The sequence below is a fragment of the Miniopterus schreibersii genome (genome assembly GCF_964146895.1).
Source record: "Miniopterus schreibersii genome assembly, chromosome: 22".
In the NCBI taxonomy this organism is placed as follows: domain Eukaryota; kingdom Metazoa; phylum Chordata; class Mammalia; order Chiroptera; family Miniopteridae; genus Miniopterus; species Miniopterus schreibersii.
In genome coordinates this window covers 2,991,155-3,017,243 of record NC_138124.1, presented here as the reverse complement: position 1 = coordinate 3,017,243, position 26,089 = coordinate 2,991,155, and the positions used below count along the sequence as shown (strand labels likewise).

At 39.6% G+C, this 26,089-nt stretch overlaps 1 protein-coding gene across 1 annotated transcript in view; it reads right to left on the bottom strand.

The window, feature by feature from the left end:
• Positions 1-26,089, bottom strand: part of CERS3 (ceramide synthase 3) — a 61,612-nt gene that overhangs the window by 23,291 nt on the left and 12,232 nt on the right. The window contains exons 2-8 of the mRNA XM_081124655.1: positions 16,151-16,324; positions 10,767-10,881; positions 7,402-7,520; positions 4,883-4,940; positions 3,657-3,707; positions 2,904-2,996; positions 655-783 (exon numbers count right to left, since the gene is read on the bottom strand). Coding sequence (XP_080980781.1) covers positions 655-783; positions 2,904-2,996; positions 3,657-3,707; positions 4,883-4,940; positions 7,402-7,520; positions 10,767-10,881; positions 16,151-16,323 — 738 coding nt within the window. The 5' untranslated portion in view covers position 16,324. The remainder of the gene's footprint in view (positions 1-654; positions 784-2,903; positions 2,997-3,656; positions 3,708-4,882; positions 4,941-7,401; positions 7,521-10,766; positions 10,882-16,150; positions 16,325-26,089) is intronic.

Sequence of the window (26,089 nt, the reverse complement as noted above, 5' to 3'; positions counted from 1 at the left end):
CTGGCAGGCAGGAAGACCACTGCATCACTGCCACAGGGGAAGCAGGGCATGCAGATACGTAACAGAATATGCAGCCAAAACAATCCTAATTTTGCTTGGCTCCTCATATTTTGTGTGGTTTGGGATTAGGGAGATTCTTCTTTTAATATCCCCTGCTCCAAAACATTCCTTCCTTAGAAAATAAATATCATTTAAATAAATAACAGCTTTCATCCCGTGAAGCTGGAGGAGCTCAGGACAGTGCAAGCATCCAATGGATATGCAGCTTTGGGTCACATGAGTCTATGGTGCTGTCCAATGTTAAGAATCCATAGTGCCATGAGTCCAGGCTTTCCTTTTAGAGACTAGAGCTTATTCCATTTTCAAATATCTCAGCTTACTTCCTGAGCTACCATCTGCATGCAACTTCCTTAAGCAGAATCCCCAAAATAACCCCTCTGTCAAGTACCATGGAGAAAAAGGGTTGGAAAAGAACATTTAAAGGTTTCATTTCTTTGATCTTGAAGAAGGACCTGGGGACCCAGAGACATCTGTGAACTATGGGTGTTTTCAGGACAGAGAGACCTGCTAAATCACTCACACACAATTCTTCCTGTGAGGAGTCACAGAAACCCAGGACGTATTGTTACCAGTGTTTTAATGGCAAACGTTTACCTCCAGCCAAATGTCTGCCACATCGTGCACAATCATGACCAGGGTCCCACTGCGAATATAATTAGCACACCAAGAGAAGCTCATCAAACTAATAGCAGCCAGGTGGTGGATGACATGAGCTAGAAAATCCTATATAATGAGGGGGGAAAGGAAATCATTAAGAAAATGCAGCTATTTCTCAATCACTGGAAGAGCTGATAATAACAATAATAGTAATAATAATAACTTACATCTGCATGTTTTGAAATTTATAAAATACTTTCACTTTAATTCTAAACATAATCCTTGTTAGGGAGATAAGACAAGAACTATCCCAACTGATAAAGTCACTTAACTTTGAGAGACCACTGAACAGCTGTCATCTAAGTCCTGACACCTGCTGCTCTTCCCACTGCTCCACATTGCATTTATGTACATGGGGCGCATGCACGCGCGTGCACACAGACACACACACACACACACACAACCATACTCCTGCGTACATTTACATTTACTGTTGTGTCTAAAAACAAAGGAATATAGACACATAACAAAACTACACAACCATTGAAATAAGAGGTGCTGCATATGAAAGAGGTAAATAAAAGTGGACTAACTCTATCAGCAAATCTAGGCGAAGGAAAGTTACCACAATTGAGTGTAAGAACTCAAAGGTTTTCTGCAGAGAAGGTATACAAATGGCCAATAAGCACATGAAAATATGCTCAACCTCATTAACCATCAGGAAAATGCAAATCAAGGCCATAATGAGATACTACTTCACACCCACCAGAATAGCTATAATAAAGTAAATAAACAATAACAAATGTTGGCAAGCATGTGGAGAAACTGCAAGCCTTGTACAGTGCTGTTGGGAATGTAAAATAGAGTGGCTGCTTTGTTAAGTAGCCTGGCAGTTCTCTAAAAGGTTAAACAAAGAATTACCATATAGCCCAGCAATTCCACTCTTAGGTCTGCACTGAAGAGAAATAAAACCATGCCCATGCAAAATGTTGTATATGAATGTTCATAGCAGCTTTATTCGTAATAGCCAAAAAGGTGGAAACAACCCAACTGATTAATGGCTGAACAAAATGTAGCATATTCATACAAGGACTGTTTAAACAAAGAAATGAAATACTGACACATGCTACTACATGAATACATTTTGAAAAGATTGTACTAAGTGAAAGAAGTCAGATACAAGAAAACACATATTGTGTGATCCCATTTATGTGAAATGTCCAGCAGAGATAAATCCATAGGGACAGAAAGTAGATTAGTGGTTGCCTAGGGCTGGGGAAGTGAGCAGAGATGGGAGCTGACCGCTAAAGGAATTTTTTTCTGAGGCAATGAAAATGCTAAAACTGACTGCAGTGATGACTGCAGAGCTCTTTGACTAGACTCAAAACCACTGAATTATGCACTTTAGATGGAGGAATTATATGGTATGTGACTATTTCAATAAAAAATGTTTTTTAAAAAACTTAAAGATTTCAGTTTCCTTGTGGCCAAAATAAAAGAGCATACATGATGATGATGATGATGATGATATAATAATAATAATAGCCTAATTTATTGAGCACTTACTGTATACCAGGAAGTGCTTCACATGGTTTAACTTGCTTAAACCTCACAACAACCAGAGGAGATAGGAACTATTTTTAGCTCCATGCTAGAGACAAGGAAATCAAGTTTAGGGAGTTTAACCAACTAGCTCGAGATGTTAGTGAGCGTTCAAGCAAAGGATTCAAACCCAAGCAACCAGCCCCCAGAGCCTGTGCTCCACCCAACTCCTAAGAGCCTTATGCTTCTGAAGATACATGTTTACAAACATATGACATATATCTACATTTAATTTTGGAAAAAGTACTCAATGCACTTTGAAAATGATAAAGAGAAGTCAACTACAAAAAAATCAAAGATTTGATTGCCTCAAGGAATCAAAAAAGACAGAATAATTACAGGATCAACCTACCTGAGTACCTATATGAAGACCTAATAAAAATGATTTTTTTCAATTCTATCTCTTGAGAAAATGACTCAATTAGCTTCAGAGTTAACATTTCTATAATGTTCTACTACAAATACTTACCAAGGCACCAAAGCATGAATATAATTTGCACTATTATATGTGCTATAAAAAGCAAAAAAGCTATGAACTGGAACTTAACACACAAAGAATACAATTTAGAGATCAGGATTTGGGGCAGAGGATAAGAACTTCTGGAAAAAAATGAACAAAGTTGCTTTGTAAATGAGAAACTTACCTTCCTCTTGACATCAGAGCCCAGGCTAAATAAGAGAGACCAATAAAAACTCATCTCCAGGATGTAGTACCAGTACTGGGATTGTAGCAAGGGCTGAGAAAAATGAGAGTATTCACTTTAATGTCATTTAACTCATTTTAAGGATAAAACTACTGTTTATACCTATTGATATAGCATTCCCAAAATCGAACCCATGACCCTCGACCCTTTGGCGCGCTGGCTGACACATGGAGAAGACAATCTGACTGACTTACAAAACAATAGTCATGACTTTTAAATATTTGGAAGAGGAGAGAGGAGGGCATATGGTGTCTTCTAAATGACCTCATCAAGTGGCGAGGAAAAGGTAAGACCCTAATCTTCATGAGGTTCTAATAATTCCAGGATGTATATGGTAATCTCTAGGATAATTACTAAAATAATAAAAGTATACATAACTATACAAAAGCTATATAAGGGAAGAAGTGGAATAAGAATTTTTTTAAAAACCTGACTGTCCCATAAAAATGTAAGAAGAGAATACAAGGAAATGTATCAGGTAGTACAAATAGAAAATAAAATAGCAAGATGGTAAATTTAAACTCAAATACATAATCACGTGAACTGTAGACAAACTAAGAGAATGAGACAAATGATGGGTAAATAGGGATGGAAAGAACTGCTCAGACGTGGACAGAGTAGGGAAGGGGCTCAGACCTAGCTCAGGGGACAGCAGGAGGGCCGGATGGCGGGAGTAGCACCAGAGGTCCTTACCTGTCTGGGATACCCATTCCACACCTCTCCGAGGTCATATACCCAAGGTTTCTGGGGGGGGGAAAAAGGAACCAAGAGAAGAAAAAATAAGTTTGTCAGAATCAGAGGCTGATTTCAAAAGAAAACAGTCTCCTCCTGATGTCACTGACACCAGGCAAATGCACAGTAGGAGCATTTCTGCCATCTTCCTGTTGCTCCCGCTGCATGTCTCTCCCTCTGTAGATACTCATATGTTACTATACAACATCCCTGGACTAGAGAATCTGGGATCAAAAACAGTCCTGTCTCACAGAGCAGACAATGTAAAACAAGTGCTTCTTCTAACAAAATTATTTCCAAACCAACTATATTACTGCTTCTGTAGCAATGAAAGTATCTTGAGAAATCTGTAGCAATAAAATACCTTAAGAGAAATTGAGAGAAGTCTCTGAAATCTTTTATTTTTCTAAGAAAATTTACTATTATGTTTATAACCACTTAAAGTGATCATTTTTTTTTTTAATCCTCACTTGAGGATATTTTTTCCATTGCTTCTCAGAGAGAGTGGAAAGGAGGGGCAGGGAGAGATAGAAACATCGAAGAGAGAGAGACACATCAACTGGTTGCCTCCCACACTCACTCTGACGGGGACTGGGGATCGAGCCTGCAACGAAGGTACGTGCCCTTGGCCAGAACAGAACCCGGAACCCTTCAGTTGGCGGGCCAACGCTCTAACCACCGAGCCAAACCAGCTAGGGCAGGGTGATCATCTAATAATTATTTAAACAGACAATGCAAAGTGGATATGGTAAGGAGAGATTTAGTTTTTGATGGGCGAGTAATGAAAGTCTTGCTGGAACAAGTGGCATTTGATATGAGACCGACTGGAATTTGACAGGTAGGAAAAGATGGGAAGGGCAAGACATTCCTGGCAGAGGGGATAAAATGAAAAGTGGGGATGTATCAGGTATGTTCAGTGGGTTGTCAGTAGTCCAGTTAGTTGGTGCATGAGTTGCATAAGTGGAAATAGGGAGAGGTTGGGCTTAAAAATTAACTTTGCAAATGCAAAGCTTAATGATGGCTTTGAAAGACAGACTGAGGGGTTGCTACTTCTCTAGACATCACAGAGATTACAGGTTTAAGAGCTGGTTATCTTACTGAAAGTACTATATCCTAAGGAAATCAAGGGCAGGAGTTTTAAAAGTTAAAGACAAATTCCAACAAAAAATAGCAAAAAGACAACTTACATCATAAAGAAATGCAATTCCAGCAATAGTAATCATTAAGTAAAATGCAAATCGCCAGCTGCCAAAAGAAAGAAAAGTCTGGTAAGGGTGGGTGACGTTAGAGGAGAAAACCATTTGGTGTGACACAAAGAACACACATTCTGGAGTCAGATCAATCTAAGCTGCCCCTCATTAGATGGCTGAACTTTAGGGAAGTCAGTTAACTTCAAGGAGCCTTCATTTCTTCATCTGCAAAATGGAAACAACAAAACTTACCTCAAAATGTAAAAAGAATTGAAAATAATTTATGAAAATACCGATCACAGTGTCTAGAACGAAGTAAGCAACAATAAGTGGCAGTTATTATTATATTATTATTATTATTATGCTTAGCCTAGTTCCTGACATACAACAAATGATGCTTGGACGTTAGTATTATCAAACCGCTCACTTTATCCCCATTTAATTCCCAGTGAAAGGTTTCTATGTGGCCAGACTTTTGAGCCTTGCCTCTGAAAAGCATATTTTGAAAGTATCATTTTCTCATATATGGAGAAAGACCTATAAATGAAGAGACTTAAAAGATATATCATCCAATTGTAATGCATGGGTCTTATTTAAAACCTGATTCAAATAAACAAACTGTAAAGAAGATTTGAGATAGGAAGATTTGATAAGAAAAAATGAACACATTAAATATTTGCTATTAAAAAAATTTTTTAAAGTGTGATACTGGTATTGCAGTTATATTTAAAATTACTGTGGTATGTATCTTTTAGTGATATATATTAAAATACTTATAAATGAAATCATACATTTGTATAAGGCCTTACGGTGCCTTCGTCAACATGTGGACCCATGTATATTAAGAAAGAGGAATATGGGCATATTCCCACTTTGCAGATGGGAAACCAGGCTCCTGGAGGCGGGGCCGTTTCCCCTGTTCACACAGCTGAGCAGTAACAGCTGGGGTGGAAGTACAGGTCTGTGGACTTTGAATCCAGCAGTGTTTCCTGAACATTGTCACATAAGCTTGATGACAGCTTTTCTTTATGGCTTGTTTTTTTGAGAAACAAGTAGGGTTCAATTGCTTAGAAAGCTGAACCATAAAAACACCCAAAGGGAATTTTATAAAATGAGCTGGTTGAGACCTGTTCTCACATCTTTCTTACAGCTGGTCCAGTAGAGCCCATGCTTAGAGGCCAAGAGCATTTCCTTGGCTCCCTGATGATCTTAGCCAAGCAAGAAGTCCAAGAACAAGATGACAATAAGACCTGCCAGCCCCAAAGGGAGCCAAGAGTCAGGCAGCATATCTCCTATTATGTGTTTCTCAAACATGCAGTGACCTCTGGACCCTGTGCAAGGCACTGTGCTGAGCACACATGTGCCATACCACAGTTTTTTCTTCCTAACAAGCCTATAAAGTAGGTACCTGGCTCTCCCAGGTGTAGATAAAATGAGTTTGAAAGGACACTGAGGTTGAGAGACATTACACAATGCATGGGTCTTATTTAAAACCTGATTCAAATAAACAAACTGTAAAGAAGATTTGAGATAGGAAGATCCAGGGCTGTACAGAAACATTTAGATCCAAGAGTGAAACCTAAGTTTCACATCTTTCTAGATCAGTCCTAGTAGGTTTCATCACACAATAATAGGGGTTCTCAAAGTGTGCGCCCAGGACCCCCAACAGTCTCTCTCGAGTCACTAGGCAATGTGAGGACTTCAAGAAATGGGCAGAAAGAAGGAGCATTCCTGGCGAGTAGAATGTGGTACCAAATACAATCCACTCACAGGCATTTGTCTGGACGTAAAGACAAGGAACCGAGTAAGAGCAAGGACCTAGTCCACCTTTTCTGCACAGGTGTCAGTTTCTGCCACCGAGGGTGTGGCCTAGAGCACTACAATATTCTACAGAAGAGAAAAGCAAACAAATAAAAGAAAGATCTCAAGTGAAACCAAAACTAAGTGCATGCAGCTCACTGTTCTCAGAACACATTCAAAATAGCCAGCTCTAGCAAGATCCCTACTTGGTGTCGCAGCCCATGCTGAACCCCTGCTAAACTAACTGGTAAACCCACAGGAACCGACCGCCCGTCCACAGGCGGGGGTGGGGAAGTGAGCCCAGGGAGCCAGAAGGAAGGCCTCTCAGCGTCGTGAGTGGAAAAAGACATTCTCTGCTCTTATAATGTGATACAATGATTATAATATGATTGGAAATAAGTGATAAGGTCTTGTGAACTAGAGCCAACCTCTACCCTAGAAAAAATAAATACCAGTTAACACATTTTTATGATTTTTATAGACTTCAGGATAAGTACAGAGTATCTCCTGCCCATCTTGGAAAGTTCATAGTTTGTCCAACTCACAGAGAAGGAGACTAAAGTAAAAAAGGTAAACCAAAGACTAATTTAAAACACCCAATGGGGAAGGGATAGATCTGGGTGCGAACCCTTTGGATCTAACTGAGGACTCTTTCTGAGATGACCACTCTGCTCCATATAAAACTGTAGTACTTCAAAAGCTGGGACTGTCCTTACCAAGCCTCCTGGAATTTCTTCATCCTGCAAGGCCTCGCTTGATTCCGCCGACTCCGAAACCATCTTTCAACCTGGCGCTCTGTCAAGTTACACTTCTTTGCCAGTCCATAAATATCATCCTGAAGAGGGATGAAACGAATGAATGAGTGATAAAGAGCAGAGTCAGACTGGCAGGCAGTCAAGAGACAGTGAGATTGGATTACGAGAGCTTGTGCACTGGAGAGGGGAGAGATTCTGCATTCAAACTTGAGCCAGAGAATTTACCTCTTTTGCTTATGGAATCACACACACACACAATACCAAACCAAACCAAACCAAGCAAAACAAAACAAAACAAAACACAGAGAGAATGTTAGTGTCCAAAGCTCTGAGTTACTAAGAGAGGCCAATTCTCTACAAGTTTGTAGCAATCCTTGTGTTCAAGTTATGTACATGAGCTCACTCATTCAGCTCAATTTTATTTAGGGCCTTCTAGGTACCAGGTGGAGTAGTATAGTTTAAGATGTAGATTAAACCCAATCTCTTCATTTTCCTTATAAGGAAACTGGAATGCTGAGAGTTTTAGTAATTACACAAGCCCAAAAATTAGTAGCAAAGTGAGGACTAGAACTTAGGCTAGGGCGTATTCTGCTATTTCACATGATCTAATAGCTCCAGAAGACAATGCAGGAAAAACTCACACAGGTGCTGGCCATCACTTTCACATCGAATCAGATGTAGAGCCTATTTCAAACTGATGTGAAATAATTCCAATCATAAAAGTAATGATTGCAGAATATAAAAATGATGATTGCTTCTCTTCTGGGGAGCAGAAGTTACAGGTTATGATTTAAAATTGGAAACACGATGGATAATGGGTTAGCTCAAAGGTCACAAACTTGAAGTTCTCCCAGGACAGACAAGAACAGAAGTGACTGAGTGCACCAGGTCTGCTTTAGAGCCGGATTTTAAGTTGTATTCTTTCAACACAGGCACGTTTTGCATGTTAAACCTACAGTACTCTCCACTTCCACAGTGAAATATGCTCTGTAATTTTTTTGAAGCACCAGCTTTCTTGTTCTTTCATTTTCCAATTTGAGTACAAGAAATGTTATATTTCAATTTCCTCTTAACTTTCCTATGAGAAAAATAAAATTGCATAAAACTGATCCTCAGCGTCAGTGTTGAGGAACCAAGCAGAAGCCATGTCGACACAACAAACAGAAATGCCCATGCTCTGTCCCCAACGTGCAGCTATGATCATGCTCTGGCTGAGTGGGGCCAAGAGACCTGGCTCCTTGACTTAAAAACAAACCTCTGGGAGTGCAGCCTCTCTGGCTCTCACATGTCTCACCTGTAAAATAAACTGAACTAGAGAGCGTTTTGCTCTAAAAAGTCTAAATCTATGGATGAGGCAAGCTAGCAAATGGAATGCCTTCATGAACCATACTAGCTGGCGTTCTGTCAGTCTCACAGTGCCATGTGTTATTCAGATCTCTTCCAGAACTACATACTTATTTTTTCTGCATCAGTTCTCATTGTGGTTTTGCTGAGGGAAAGGGCTAGATAAGTTCTGCTGTTACTCCATTTTATCAATAGCAGAATAATTGATCTGTTGGCCAGAGTTGTTGGTCTGTTATTATGGCTCACTCCCAATACATCTTGAAGTTGTTATTGAGATATATATAGAGAGACATAAACATATATATAAATAATGGACACACAGCTGCACATACACAGTCACAAAAGAATGGTGTAAAATCATAGCTCAAAACTCTCATGGGAAGTTGATGAGCATAGTGTTTTGGGGCCTCATCAATACCATGTTATACCCTTCTGTGATAACCAGCCCAGAATCGACAATGTATATACTGAAATATTTCTGTTTTTATTGGTACAGTGCATAACAGCTGAAGGAGCATCCTCAGACCCACGTACTCAACAGTGTTAGTGAAGTCATGTGTTGTCCACATGTATTACCTCTGCAATATCGTGCCATTAGAGCTTTGGAATACTTCGTTAGAGGTAATACCCGTATCTTGAAACAGCAAAAAACTTTTTTTAGTTCCCCCAGCAACTTGTCTTACCTCAGCCAAATTTATGGCTATCTGTATGACAAAATACAGACAAAATGCTATTTGTATGACATTGGCCAAGTTAATATGGGAGGTATTATGAGATTATTTTGTTTCCACATCTGAAATCACTATTAAGTCATGTACTTTGCCTTCCTCTACTATATTCTGTCTTCCCAAGTTCTAGTACTTTTAATCTATGGGCATTTTTTGGACAACTTGTTATCTTGATCTGCTATGCAAATACTGCCTCAATTTTACAGTCTACAAGCAATATAAATTAGAAATCTTAATTATTTTCCTTCGTCTTCTTGGTTTGTGGCTGATGTATAACACTTCTTCTTTTTCCTGATACAAATGTCCATAATGTGTGTCAACTGGGTTAGAACAATTACTACAGTTGTAACAGCCTTTGAAACACATGTTTAATATTCTATTCACAGATAAAGAAGTCACTGGGGGCATAACAGGAACAACACTGGACAGGGAGCCAGGGGCCAGGTTCCAACTACAGATTCAGCCACTAATTAGCTGCATGACCTTGAACAGCTCATTTCTTCTTCTGAGGCCTTAGTTTCCTCACCTCAATCATGAAGAAAAAAGACTGCCTCATCTCTAAAACTCTTTCAGCTTTTCTTAGTTTTTCTTTAACTGGCACATGGCTACTTTCTCTCCAGTGTAGGAAAACTTGATAAGGGACCAGATTTTCTACATAATTTTAAATCTACTAAAAAGCTTACTTGAATCTCTTGCTATAGCCAGCATAGAAGGTAATTGATAGCACAGAACTGTTTTTTCTGTTTTATATAAGGTATTACCAAAGCTAGTTACTCTCAAACACAAACAGAGAAGGATAATACGGAATTCCTGAAAAAGTCCTAACTTCAGAAGCATAGCTCAGTCATCTCCCTTTTGAAAGATGTGAAATGATGCTTAGGTGTTATTTTCACTAGTGTCAGCTATGGGCTACTCTGCCTTAAGAGTGATCTTTTTAAAAAATCAGTAAACATTGTATATATCCTACCATTAAAAACTAAATTTTGATCTTTACGGCACTAACTGTTAGTGTTCAACATTAGAGTTATACACAATAGTTCAACTATTAACATTTGTTATTTTATATTGCAATACTTAGTTGTCATTTTATATTAGGCTTGGAATGCTATAAAACCTATCAATAGAGAAAAAGTCCAAATGGATCATTTGCCAGTTAACTGGAACAGCTTTCTTACACAGATGAGGTAAGCCACAGATGACTGAAACATTAAGAAAGAAGATTTTTAAATCCCAAAACTAAGAATTTGTACTTACTTCAGATGGCTGCCTTGAAGAATGTTTGAAAAAATTCTCTAACACAGTGTTTGGTATAATCTTTCGAACTTCCTCTTGGATGCCAAATGCTTTTGCTAGAGGTGTGGCAATAAATCTACAAAAATATGAAAGAAAGTAAGTTCAAAGTCTGATAATGAATCCACAATGACACCAAAAAACTCAGGTTGTAACTTTAGATTCCAAGTGAAAGCTCAGTCATTGGTTCATGTTGTCATTGAACTACCCACAGTCCACATCTACCTGCCTTGCAGAAGTTCAAGGAGAACAAATTTTGAGACCTTTTATACAAGCAGTAACTTAAAAAATAAAATACTGGCACAGTTCTCAAGTCCATTTTATGTAAATTCAACTATATTTATATATAAGGTCCAGGAATTGGGATAAGCCATTCTACTCAGAGCTTTATTTTTAAGATTCCCAGAGATTAAAATAAAGGTTTTGATAGTAAAAGTTTCATTTGGCAATATTATCTTATGGAAATTACTATGTTCCTTTTTGAAGTTCTAACTTATAAAAATGTCATACTCCTAGGTAAATATCTATTATTAGATTTAGAGTTCATTCCTTTTTCTTGCTCATTAATAACCCATTGTACAGATATACAAACATTTAATAATGTCTTTTGAAGAGCAAGCATTTTAGCTATTTACCAAAAGAAATAAAAGCATATGCCCACACAAAATCTTGTACTCAAATGTTCACAGCAGCTTTATTTGTAACAGCCAAAAATTGTAAACAATCCACATTTCCATCAACTAGTTAGAGAATAAGTTAACTGTGGTATATCAATACATTGAAAGACTCCTCGGCAATGACAAGGAATCACTATATGTACACAGAACAACATGGAGAGTAACTGAGTGGAGTACAGGGGAGTTTTTCAGCTGATGAAAATCTATGTCATAATTGCGGTGATTGTTACATGACTATATACATTTGTCAAAATGCATCAAATTTTGGAAGAACTTTACTGTATATAAATCAAATCTCAATAAAACTGATTTTTAAAAATAATAATAGGTCCTTATTCTTCTGTCAGCTCTAACAAAGGTTCTATCTTCTGCCAGGTCAGTCCATTCTTATACTTTGGAGTTTCTGTGTTTGATTAAATGCTGGAAATTTTAGTTATGAATGATCATTTAGCCCTTCAATCCATTTTTTATAACCACAGGAGTTGAATAAAAATTTCCTAAGATAATCTGATAAAATGTATAAACCATTCCAACTTTCAGATGGACTAAGTGCTCCTGGAAATGGCCCATACATTTCAGAGACATATGAAAACAAACTAATGATGCACCAGATGTACACAGAGCGATGTGGAAAGATCATAAAACACAGCGCCATACTTAGAAAAAGGAGAAATGAAATAAGGCCTTATCACCATACCACATGTCAACTAACAATACGTACAATTTATGTTTATGCACATATTTTACTGGGTCATGCAAACAAAAGCCACCAAAAACATGAGAACCCAGCAGGCAGGGTAATGGGACTAGGAAATGGGGATAAAAGGTAATTAGTGAAAAAGTTAATTCCAATCAATCAATCAAAAGAGGCCTTACACAGACCAAAGACGGCATGCTATGATTTGAGAAATATGATTAATTATTTCCCCCTTTGCATAAAAGGTCCAAATAAAACAAAAACCAAGATGTTCTTAAAACTAACAAAGTCTCAAAAAACATATCTGACAGAGTTTTGGATAAATAATGGAATTGGTTCATTTATCCAACCTACTAGTTGAAAATTTTTATTGGAGAACACACTCATTGTTTTTACTAGTAGAATAACAGAAATACAAAATGGTTTAATATGGTAGTGTTCTCAATCATAATCACTCAATGCTATCTCCTCAACTGTTAGAAATGAAGAAATTAGAAAAAAATGAAAACGCAAAGCAGAGCCGAGCCAAGAAGACTTATGCGGTAAGGGAATGCGGCCAATCTCAAAGCCAAATGAATATAACATTCCCTCTGAAGGGTCATGTGAGAGTAAGTATGTGGGTAAGTATACACAGTGGATAAACATACATCCATAGCACACTTGCTGATATGAGAAACATATCTATATTAATTTAAACAAGAAAGAGAAATATGCTCTTGTTTTTTAACATGTCCAGGCTTCAAGCACAGAAATAACATTTTCAATAGAACAGAGGAAATATATAAATACAGTTTTCTACTTCAGCATTATCCTTTCTTTTCAAATAAATCTAGAAAATCAACCACTTCATCTAATGTAAGTGTAAATACATGTGACTATGTACTTAATTAAAAATCTATTTTGGAAAAGGAGAGAAGAAAGCAGCACAATATGTATTTGATAAACTGAAGTGCAAACAGAAGGGAAATGACAGGTCTAAGCTCTAGAAAAACTTGCCTGAACTTTCATTTTATTGATACGGAATAGAAAAAAGCCCAAGAGGAAGGGGGGAAAAAGTGAATTTCTGCTCCCATGTAAATGGTTCAAAGTGCAGTTACTGACCAGGAAAGTGTCTCTTAGGTTTGCTATTGCAGAACCGAGACTTCAGATGGCCCCATTCAGATGCCCCAGTAGCCCCTTCTTTATCTGGCACTAGGTCAGTTACCTGTGAGCCAAAAGCCTAGCTATCCTAGACACCCTCCCCTTTTCAATATTATTTTATTGAAGAAAAAGCAGGCAGGCCGAGGCAGACACTAGGCATATGAAGTGTACCTACCTCTCCTAAATAGAAACAATGGCCTACTGGCCTAAGATTGCTTCCTTGTTCCTGAGGATTCCAAGGCTCTTTGCCCAGGGTTTAGTCAGAGGGTTTTATATGAGAACACAAAATGCGTGGAGCAATGCAATCTCCAACACCACCTAAGTCGAAGATGCATATTTAAAGACTGTTCCAGCTGAGGACAGTAGCAATCCTCTGGAACGCTGGTAGATTGCCACACCTACTCTTCTGTAAGGAATGAAGGACTTGCTGTCCCATCGGGCCCTGGGTTGCCGAGCAGAAGTGGTAGAGGTGGGGAATCTATTCAGTGTACAACTGAGTAAGAGAAAAAAGATGACCTTTTGGTTTTATTAGCTCCATCCCTGCCTTGGACTATTCTGGGAACATAATTTACTCTGAGATAATGTGTTTATTCCACAAGTGCTTAAATTTGAGTGGCTTAGATCCCCCTTTAAATCACACTTAAGACACAAGAATGCATAGAGGAGTTGAAACACTAGTTAGAAACTGCTAGTCTAGACCCAAAAAAAATAATCAAACATAAGCCAGAAACTAAAATTTGTAAGAAAAGAAAATCCTAAAATACAAAGCAAATGTTGGTCACTTTCAAATGACCTACTTGTTTGTCTTTTATCAGTTCTGTCTCCACGCTTGCTCTCTACAGCTAGAAAAAGGCAGGGACATTACTCCCTGATTTTAAAGGGCTCCTGGCTAGTACTAAGGGGTAAAATGAGCAACCACTTAGGTATTCCTGAGAGATGTTAATTTACTTACTCTCTTTTGTCATCAGGGGTATTTTGCTGTGCAAGTCCAAGAAGTACTGGTATAGAAATTAAAAACTAACAACCCTACACTGGTGTCAAAACACGTGGGTTCAAGTCCCAAATCTACTCCTCACATACTTCCTTCCTGTTTGAGCTTTGCCAGGCCACTCACTTCTCACTTTCTCCACTGAAATTATACCATTTGTGATTTTTATATACCTCTTAAACTATGTTTCTATTCTAACGCAAGGTGTCAGTAATATTTATTTATGAGATATAAGTGGTTTAATCTAATACAAATGATATAGAAACCCTGGAAAAATATAAACTTCTTCAAAAAGCATGATTTCTCTCCCATATTAATTTTTCCATAGTTCTATTGCATTAAAAGAGAGGTGAGACTAGTTGAACAACACATAGTGTTCTGTAGTGTCACAGAATGGAAGCTCAGGGTGAATTATTGGGAGTTAAACTTATAGAGGTGATGCAGACTTTACTTAGTCCCTTGAGAAGCATTGAGAATGGTCCTAGGAATTAAAAGAAGATTGGATTCCTTCCTAATTGTTGTTGGCGAGGCCAAGACCAAGACTAACAAGTTGGTCCTTCACAGCTGTGAGGCTCTGGCAACCAAAAGAATTTTCTAGTTATGTTTTGTCCTGATCAAAACATAAAAAATGGAGCTGTCCACCAAAAAAGTAGGAAATCTGCAATGCGAATAAGTAGAGGACCTGGAGGCCAAATTCAAAGATCACCAGACACGGTGCAAGAAAAGCAAGCATTTCAGGACAGGAAAGAGTAATTTGCTAACTTGGTAGTAAAGTGGCAAACCTCTACTTTATCTATTTCTGCATTTTTTTTACAAATCCAAACTTCCGGGTAAAAAGTAGAATTAACTGTCAAAAAGGAAGAACATTTTCAAATGTTCTCAGCTAGGGTTTAGTGGTATCCAGGGGCTTTCTCTTCCTCCCAATAGCAATAGCACATTGTTGGCCCAAGTGAAGTTGTTATTTGTACAGAAACCTTTTGGAGAGTCCATGAAGCAGAGCTGGTCAAACTAACTCTCAAGATAAGGACCCTGCAAATGGTTATACACATATGATCTGCATTACAGTGAGTCTTGAACAAAATGATCTTTATCAGATTTTCTCTTAAGTTTTTCCAACTCTTGACATTCAAATATTCTTTTTGCTCCAAAAAAATAATGTGCTAATAACAGTTTTTTGAAATAGAGACAACTATAGAGATTATGGATGAACATTTATCTCCTGTTATCATAACACTCGTACAGTTTTAATAAAAGGTTGGAAGTAATATCTATTTAAATTAAATTAAGAAAAAGAAAAGAAGTTTACTTTTTCTGACAAAGCAAATTTATATTTTTTTCTTTGATTTCCTTATACTTTGGAATGAAGGGCTGCTATTAAAACTTTCAATAAACCCTTAAAATAAACTATGCGATAAAGTAATATTAAGTTTGGTCTTTAATGAGCCATTTTTGCTATTTTATAGGCATTCTGAAATGATAACGCACCCCCTAATCATAGCCTCTCTAATGTTGCCTTTCTGGGATGCGTGTCCTTTGTCACACACCATGGCACAGGGAAGGTGAGCTGGGTTCCCTCACTGTCATTGACACTAATAAGCTCTGTGATACTTAACCTCTCAATCTCGATTTTCTTCACTGTAAAACTAAAGCACTTGTTTCTAATTTTATTTGTTCAGCTTCTAGATAACATTTGGTGTGCATTTGATTTCATGAACTCCCCCAAGAATCTGCAGCCCATTAGTAGCAACCTCTGAACAACAGATTCTTCAAGGGTCTTACCAAGACTCTTATTCTAGAGTTGGGACAAGGAAGGGGAATGGGAAGGAAAGACACGAACAATACTTACTTTTCAAAGAAATGTCTGATAATCAGCAAGCCAAATGCATACGGAATTGTCATATACAAATGAGAGGGCTTTACAAAGACGAGTCCATCATGATCTTCAAGATCTGACCACTTTATTGCTGGAGGAAGCCAGAATCTTTCCAACCAAAACCAGTCTTTAAACGTCTGAAACATTCTAGAGAAGTAGAAACAGAATACATTAGACTTGTAAAACAAATAAAATTGAGATAACACGGAGCACCTTTACTCAAAATGCCTAAACCAGAGCACTCTGGAGGGGAAAAAGGTAACAACAGAACACTATTATGATGGGTTTCACATCTCTTCGATGCATTAAACAAGAACAGCCCTGCCAATACTCTCAGAACAATTTTGGCCATGGTGGGCAAACTGAAGTTTAATACCTCACTGTTCATGCTTTCCGTACAACACATGTTAACGTTATGGGTATGCATCTTCCTCTTACATGACGCTATGGTATGAAACATAAAAAATAGTATCTACAACTTCAACCTGCCAAAGGTCAACCTTGTGAAAGCTCCAAATATGTATAAAGCTTCACTAGAGCCCTAAGAACTTCTCTAGCAGAACAAGAACAAGCGCATTTTGTTTCATGTTACAGTAAGTTCCAATTAGTCCATGTCAACAAGTATTTATTGAGATTCTACTATTTGTCGAGCACTGAGGACTCAAAGATTAAAAAGACAGAATTCCTGCCTTGAGGGCCTTCTAGTCTTGTAGGCAAGGCAGGCCTGAACAGACGACTCTGACACACTTTTTTTTTAAGGTACAATAAAAAAGGAATATACAGGGTGCTGTATGAACAGATGATGGGCGCTCAGCCCAGCCAGGAGGTGTCAGGAAAAGGTAATTGGAACAGAGGATCCTTGAGATGTCTTGAACAATTAGTAGAAATAAACCAGGAATGGCAGGAAATGGGGAAGAGGGAGTAGAAGTTTTAAGGAGAGAACCCAGAAATACAGAACACAGAATTAGATGTTCTAATTTCATTGTATAGGCTGTGACCATTTTAATCTTGATATTTTGACCATGAGGATGTTTTGATTTCATCTTTTAAAAGTGAATCAGGGGAAGGGGTCAAATATATTCCCAGATTCAATACCTGGTGGTCAGAATAACTCTATCAAAACCTCTTGATGTGTAACTGTCATGGTGCTCATGGAACCAGCAGTTTGGCACCACTACGGGCTAAGGATCCGAGGTGTGGGATGGTGGGTTACACACAGGGGCCCAGAGTCTCCGTTTACCATCCTGGCATAATTATTAACAGCACCCCCCCCCCAGAAGTGTTCCAGTGTGGGCAACGAATCACATGGCCTCTCTCTTCAAAGGGCTGGTGAGACAGGTAAGGCTTGGCCATCGAGAGTCTGTACTCCATGCTAAGGAGCTCGGGCTTCAGCTAACAGAACCCACTGATGAGTGTTACGCAGAGGAGCAAAATGGTCAGGTATGTTAGAAAGGTCACTTTGGTAGCTGGGTACTCTGAGCCCGCATGGTTTCTTTGTACCAAGTAGAGGATGGAACCCTCTCTGGGCAGATTTCTATCCAGCGGAATGAGGCCTGGGTTTCAAGTCCACATGCCCCTGGCCAGGCACAGACGTGGCAGTTCTTCTGGCAGTGGTATGGAACACATTTCAGGAGACAGAAAGACTGGAGGGCAATTGGGAGCTCACAGCATTAGATGCAGTGGAAATGGGAAGGCTTGCGCTAGAGCAGTGGCATCGGGGAACTGAGGAATAATGTCATTCATGAGATGACACATGAGATCCAAGCTGGGTAGGGATAAAGGGAGGCCTGGAGAGAAGTGACATCACAGGGTAAAAGATAGAGAACTCAAGGGACCGGAGGTGAACAACAAGTGAGGTGACAGTGGGACAGAGGACCCGAGAGAGTGGGAAGACCGCCAGAGGGAGGCTCAGAGTGGAGGACTGACGTTTGATTTCCAACTTCAGATGAGGGAGAATTCCAGAGTGTGGACCCCCAAACCCTTCAGAAAAATCCACTCTGAAACTGATAAGCAAATCCTGATGCGATAATGCCCTACTTGTGCATCCGCTGTTCAGAGACGGCTCATCATAAGTAGCACTAACTCATCACACCCCCGCCTGTGAGGCTGCCTTTTTTTCATATATTAACCTTTTTACTATCATTCAACCCTGGGGAGGGTAAATCTCATTAATACAGTTACAAGTTGCACAAGTGTGGCGCAGTACAGATCATCAAGGAAGATTTATTGAATGCATCCTGTCTGTCAGGCTTTGGGGCTGCAGAAAGGAAGGGGATGGTCCCAGACTTCGGAGCTTACAGCGGAGTCAGCACTGACGTGGACCTGGACTTGGGAGGAGGCAGCGAGGCTGATGAAACAGTTGTTGAGGAGGAATTAACACACCTTGGTGAGGAAACTGAGGATTCAAGCTTGGTCACCTGGGCCATCTGACTAAGTGACCAAAAGAGGAAATTTGCTTTGAAGGGCTCAGCCAGATACAGCTCAGAACAACAGGAGGCACAAGTCTTTGAGCCAAACTTCTCCTAAAATTCAAACTTCCTACAGATCTTAGAAACCAACCCAGGCCATAGGAGTCTCTCTGTAATGGACAAATCCTATTCCAGGCGCTGTCCCTCATGCATCAGAACGACATACTCCTGCAAGGGCAAAGATATTTTTTCCTAGAAGTTTGCCTCCACATGTTTATTACTTTATTGGCTCCAAACTTAACAGACTAGGGCTCAGGGAAGAAATAACAATGGCAGTGAGTTATATTTTTTTTATATTGTTATAATAATTGTTATACCAAATAGTTTACTCATGCCTAAAATAATATGACTCTAGGCAGTACAGATTACTTTGTCTAATGTGAAATATAAATATTTCTAACTTATACTTATTATAATATTTATAATTTAGTGAATAATAAATAGCTAAAATTTATAATTCTAATTAAAGAATTAAATGAATAGCTCACAATGATTACGTGGGGTTGCCGCTCTAAATAATGCCCTGTGCAAGCAATGAATCAACATGTGCTGAGAGCCACAGGAACTTCAATTCCCAACAGCCAGACACACTGAAAGGGAAACAGACAGAAAGGATCAAACTATCCATTTCGGCTGCTGCGAAAGGGTTAAGAATCCCTTCTTCACATCACACTCAAAAACCGGTGCAAAGTGAAACACGGCCCTGAAAATGAGGGCTAAAGGTACAAACTCCTAGGAGACCCTACAGGAGCCATCTTCATCACCTTGGGTTAGGCAAAGCCTTTTTCCATGGGACACCAAAAGCAAGTGAAATGACAAAATATAAAGCAGATCAATCGGACTCGTGAAAATGAAAACCTTCTGTGTGCTGTTAGCCTCTGCTGTCCTAAGCCACAGGCACCCTTTAGAGTCACCTTTCCCGGCCCCAGCATACTGCAGATGCCATTCGGAGAAAGCCAGCACCCAGCCCTCACAGTAGCAGGGAAATCACCGCTGCTGAGTGAAGTTGGTGCAGTGCCTTTCCCACTGTCAAAGCCAAGGTGGACAGTTCTCCATTTGCTGGCAGTCAGCCTGGGATGGCCTATGCTTGGCCAACTGGATGCTTTTCTCGGGACTCTGAGTCTGGAGCAAGCAGCGCTATCCAGCAGCAGCCGATGGCGTCTGGCCTAGGCTGCAGCTGCTGCTAAAAAGAGTTGTCTCTCAGCCTCTTGGCCTTCCTGATCTCCTTGGTTTCTACTGTCATCCAAGTCTGGCCCACTACCCTCCTTCAATGCTGCGAGTCACTTCCAAGAAAGTCCTTTGTTTATGATAGTAAGAAAGACACAGCTTCGGCTGCCCACAACCAAGAGTGCTGATGGATATACCTAGTGTTTTCCCTTTGAACTGAATCACAGCTGATAGCTCCAATTCAGTCGTCTGAACCTTAAGTTTAGCAGAAGTGCCTGGATTAGGATTTTCTTCTACAGCTTAAATGGAGAAGCAGAAACGCCCTGGAATAACTGAGGACGGGCTGGCAGACTGTAGCATTTGTCAGTTCCTCCCTGTTTAGCCTCTGATCTCATCTTGCTGATGATGGACACTCATTTGTCCCTTTTCCTTTCTTTCTCCCCCATTTTTGCTGCTGGTCTGCCTAAGTTTCAAATCTGACAGTGGCCCTCATAGTCACTGCTAACTTAAGGCTTTTTGTTGTTGTTCAGTGTAGAAGAGGCTGCTGATCTCCCTGACACAGACTCAGAAAGATGCCGGGTGGAATGCAAAACATACGACAGACACGAAAAGCGAAATGATACCTTTGTGCTGTGTTAACTAAGTACTGCAATATTTCAACAATATCCAGATGGAAAGAGAATTAGAAAGGATTGGGATGGAGAGATACCTGCATTTTTAAAACCCCACAAATTACTGCTCTAAAAAAAAAAAAAATCTGAGCATTTGCAACAATGAATCTGTCACTCGGGGACCCTGCCTATGACTCAGTCACTTTTTGGACAGTTTGACTCCCACATTGAGTTTGCAGCCCATCGCTCATCTTTATTTATTTGGCTGAACTCTAGGCCTTTCTGGCACCTGAAAAACTGTCAACTCAGTTAACAACTCCTCAGTCTCTCTGCTTGGTATGCTGTTGGAAGTAAACAGACTTATTCACTCCTTGGCCATTCCCAGTCCCTTTTTTTCTCATCAGCTGCTCAAACTTCCCTTTTCCCATCCCTTGTACATTCTTAAGTACTGCAATTTTTAGTTATATAAAAATATCTGAAGGAACTACAATTTTTACTTATATAAAAAAAGTTGAAGCTATTTTAAAATAAGAAATATTTGCAAGAAAAATATTTGCATGTATTTCTTTCTATTTAGGGAAGCATCCGTAATGGAGGTGGCATCATAGCCCAGCTGTGTTTTCCCACCTGCTATTATTGTGAAATTTTTAAACTCTAGTTTCAACTCCAGCTGCCAGTCGTTTGCAGGAAGACAATCTAACTAATGTAGGTTCTTATGACTCATTATTTTCTGACCTCATGGATACAAGAACCAAACAGGGTGAAGGAAGCCTGTTGAGCCACTTTCTCAGATGAACACCATTAAATCTGACCTTAGGACTGAAGAAATAAAACCATCTGGGCAGCAAGTTGATCACTATTTGCAGCAATATTTTTTTAAGTACTAAAAATACAGCACTTGAACTGTTGCTGAGGTAAGAACTAGTCTTTAGACATCTTCTGGTGACTATCCTCCTACTCCCCGCTGTAGATACCACATCAGCTCAGAAGATACCTAACGCTATAGAACATCTCTCTCAGGGAGAGGAGTGACAAGAAAATATCTCTACAGAACAGAAAATGTCACTCAGACGGAGGATGGAGACAAGAAATGGGAAGTTAGGTAGACAGGTCAAACTGAAGCGAAAGTATATTCCTGAGTGATGAAGGGAAAGACTCTAGAATCCATGGTCACGATATCTGAGTATTATATGGTTGGAGGGCATGAGAGGAAGTGAGAGCTTTGGAGATGGGGTGACCAGATTATAGCGAGGCCAGGGTCTCTGGTAAAGAGAAAGTCAGACCCAGAAGAGCAGGGACCTGGCCCAGCCTGTCCACTATTGTATACCCGAAGCTTGTACACAGTAGACACTAAATAATGATTTAGTGAATGGACTGGAAGTTTACTAAGGCTGAAAATCAAGAAGAGATGTTATGGTAAAAAAGTGTTATCTAATTTAATTATCTACAAATAACTTCATTTTTATTAGTTGCCAAACAATTTTTTAAACTTGGTACAGGGGTCAGGTAAACATACTTATCTACATTCAGTCTGTTTGTGTTTTCTTTGGAACTAACTCTATGAACTCGGCCAAAAAAACTGGTTATGCCTTTAAGATAAAACACCAAGGAAAACATTAGCAGCTACTTGCTTCCTGTCAACAGTGTAAGGACCGAGCCAACTATAAATTCTACTTCTAAGAGCAATTTAAATTGTACCATTTCAAATGGATAAGACAGTTCGAATGCTAGAGCACCTTAACTCTGGAGGATGTTATGATGCAGTTAGTGCATAAAAAGCCTGCAAGTGCCTGGGCTCACAGCTGTACGAAAATTGCAGAATCAGAGAAAAAACAATGGTACTTTCTGTGGAGAAGTAATTAACTTACAACAAAATAAAAATAACTTTAAGTAATTCTCTCATACTAAAATTCCCAAATATATCAACTTAAAGCCTCAAAGAAACTCAGAACAGACTTAGAGACTTACGAAAGAATTCAGAGAGTATTTGCACCAAAAGCATGGTGCCACCTCAGAAATGTCATTGAGGGTATCAGGATGGTCTAAGTATTCATTCATTCTGCCTTTTGGTTCCTGGCCTCCCACCCCAAGTTTTACCTGGGCTGGGCAAGTGGCTGCCCTGCCATGTGAGTCAACATTTCTCAACATCCCTCGTGTGTGACTAGGTCTGGATCAGAGACACAAGTGTGGAACTGATTTGAGCAATCTTCCCAAGACCAAGGTGTGTGTCCTGGTTTCTTTCTGTCTTCCTGACAGCTGGAAATGGGGATGATACCTGGACTGTTACATGCAAGAGAAATAAACTCCTATCTCACATAAGTCCCCGAATTTTGAGTTCTTTTTGTTATAATAGCTTAGATTATAATGCTAATTAATACACAGAGAAGAATACAATGGAGAAGTAAATAATAATTATATATTGTGTCCAGTTTGTTCAGATTACAAAACCTTAAGACATCTCCTCATCAAAAAATACCTTAAAAGAATAAAAACACAAGCTACAGACGAAGATAAAATATTTGTAATACAAAAGACTTTAATCTAGAATATATAAAGAACTCCAAGAACTGGAAAACAAAGTCAAGAGACCTCCTCCGTAGTAAGCCCATCAGGGGTCTGGATTCCATTAATATTCTGCCTCCTGAGGGTCATCCTAAGTACTTGCTCCATCTGCTGGGCTTTTTGTATGGAGCCTGTGCCACTTATAAATTTATTGCCTTTGGTCACATAGCAAGAAAGTAAGTAGCAGCAGGACTGGAACCCAGGAAGTCAAGCTCCAGCATCTATGCTTCTGCTTACACACTGCACTGCCTTGGCAAGTGGGAGTCAGGTCATAGTTCACCTCTGGGGTCATGCAAAGTAGCCCAAGATGATCCCAGGGATGGGGCAACATTGGTGATTTAAAATGGGAGAGACAGCTGCTCAGAATGACCCAGGGGGACCAGCCTGGAGCCCCCGTGGAGGATGGGTTTTAGGGGCAATTCATCCTTTTTGCCTGCTCTGTGAAATGCACCTGGTCCCTTTACCTATTTCCCTTCACCAGTTGGCCTCTGTCGGTAGAGGGTGGTAGAGACACTGCAGGAAGAGAGGGATGAGCTTTCTGTCTCTGGAGTGCTCCCAGTGAAGGTCCCAGCAGCCCCCAGCAGCCAGCAGCTTCCACTGGCACCTCCCTCAGTCTTGTGGCAGGGTCTCCAGTGAGACACTTCCCAATGAACAGCTGTCCCAGCACCTGAGCCAGCAGATCTCCACCAATTTCCAGAGGGCTGGCTTCCAGACAGTTCTGTGGGTACCACAGCGACTCCTCTGCGCCCTCTCCATCAGAATCTGCACATCTGCCCTGGCGGGGAGAGGCTCTTCCTTGGGTGCTCTGCCAGCCGACTGCTTCCTATGGCTTCAATTCCTGTCCTCTTTAGAGTTCCTCTTCGCCAATGCCTTGTTACTCCAATCCTGATTGGACCCAGACTGCCTTGATGGAAAAGTCCAACCATCTTTTTGTGCTTATTCGAATACTAATTAACAAAGCTAAAGTTATTCTGAGCAAGTCAGAAAGGCCTCTGAAATTCAAATGAGAAAGGAGAGCCTTCTCCTTTTACGCTTCCAATGCCATACGTAGAGTTTGCTTGTAGATTCAATGATGACTTGACGTGTCAGGAAGATGTGCTTCTGCCCTTTTGCTCCCACTGATTCAAGCGCTTAGAATATCCCCATGAGCCACCCATCACTTTGTACTTAGGGCAATACGTTTTCATTGCTAGCAAACAAAATTGGCATATTTTTCCAGCACAACTAATAAACCCTTAAAATGCCAACGATGCATTTGGCATCTATATGGTCAAGTTCTCTTTCAAGCCAGGGCTATCCCCTAGTGCTATTCTCTCCAGGCCATGTTTCATTTGGCTCTGTAATAAAACTTCACAGTACGCCTTGACCTAGGTTCCTAACTTCAACAGCCCCTTCCTAAATTCAATGTTGAGCCAGTGAAGTTTTACTCCTAGAAAAGAACAGTTTGCTGTTGTGTGCAAAAGAAATCCCACTTGGGGACGGACGGCTCTGCCAAAGGCTTACTCTCCGCAGCTTCCCGGAGGGTTTGGAGGCAGCTGCCCCGACCTGCCCTCTCCCTGCACACACTCTCCTGTAACTGAGAAGCTTGGAGCATGGTTCCAGATGACTGGACTCATCTGCTTCTCCAGGCTCACTTATGCCCCCTCCTTTCCCCTCACTTATGATCCCGTGAGCCAGGTCTGCTTTCTGACCCGAGAGCAAAAGGCAAAGTTCTGTGCAGCTGCACGACACGTGCAGACTATTCCTTCTGCTGAGAATGCTCTTTTCACCTGTCTTCACCCCTCCTGTCCTTCTTATCATTCAAGTCTCAATTTAAGTGTCTCTAAGACCTTCATCAAGGCCCCTGTTCCCCCACTGTGCCCACAGTCAAATAAAGTATATACTCCTGTTAGATGCTGCCATCCTTCCTTGGGTGCGCTGTCAGCTTTTTCTTCAAAACTTGTATCAAATTTGTAAGTAGCTATTCATAGGTTGATTTGCTTAAAGTCTGGCTCCCTCCCTAGACTTCAAGATGCAGGAGGGCAGGGACTACACTTTTTTGCTCACAGTATCGTTCCTAAGTTGGCACATGGAAAGTGTACAAACAGGAAGTGCTCATAAGATATTAGGGGAGGCAGAAAACCACAGTGGCCAAGTACACAGCATTTGGAGCCAGACGGCCTGAGTCTAAAGCCTGGCCTGACACTGCACCAGCTACGTGCCTTTGGACAACTAATTTAATGTCAGTTTCCACATCTACAAAATACAGATGATAATTGTACCTCCCAATGGGGTTACCAAATGATAAAGTAAGTAAATATTTATAAAACACTTCATTACATGCTTATTAAATGATAAATTGGAGTCAAGCTATTAAATATCATGTTGCCCTTATAAAGAGAGTAACTAAATGAACTTTCCAGTTCTAAAGTTCTATAATTGACACCTATGAAATGAGAAGTTATTTAAAAATAATATTCAGTGCTAACTATGACATAAATGTATCATATATATCATTTACATACAAAAGTAAAATCATTACATTTATATGTTACTGGTGGCAACATAAGTGATACTACTCTTTTGGAATTAGATAATAAATTTTAGGAGTCACTAAAATGTTCAAGCCTACCTAGAAATACATGTAAAGTGGGACACACAAAAAAATTTTAACTATAGTTAATAAATAATACTTCAATGTTAGTTATAATAGTTTACTTAAATCTGAAATGTTTAAGTACATTTTGAAATGTTAACACTATGTAATAGATGAAGCTAAAAATTATGAAATTAATCAACATGGAAAGTATTTATGACATTCTAAAACTAAAATTCAAATTCAAAATTATATCTATAATATGATCACATGATGGTATGTGATCTTGCTATATTATACTATTTTATACACATACATATATATGTGTACGTATGTGTGAAAATAAAAACTACAGGGAAACATTAAAAACAACTGATATGCTAAAATGGTAAAATTCTGGGTGTTCTAAATTTTAAGTGATTCTTTCCCCATTACACACCCAGTTTCCCCTGACTGAAAGATGTTATTAAAGTGATTTATTTTACATCAATATGTTTTTCAAGAGGCTAATTTTTAAAAGTAAATGTCT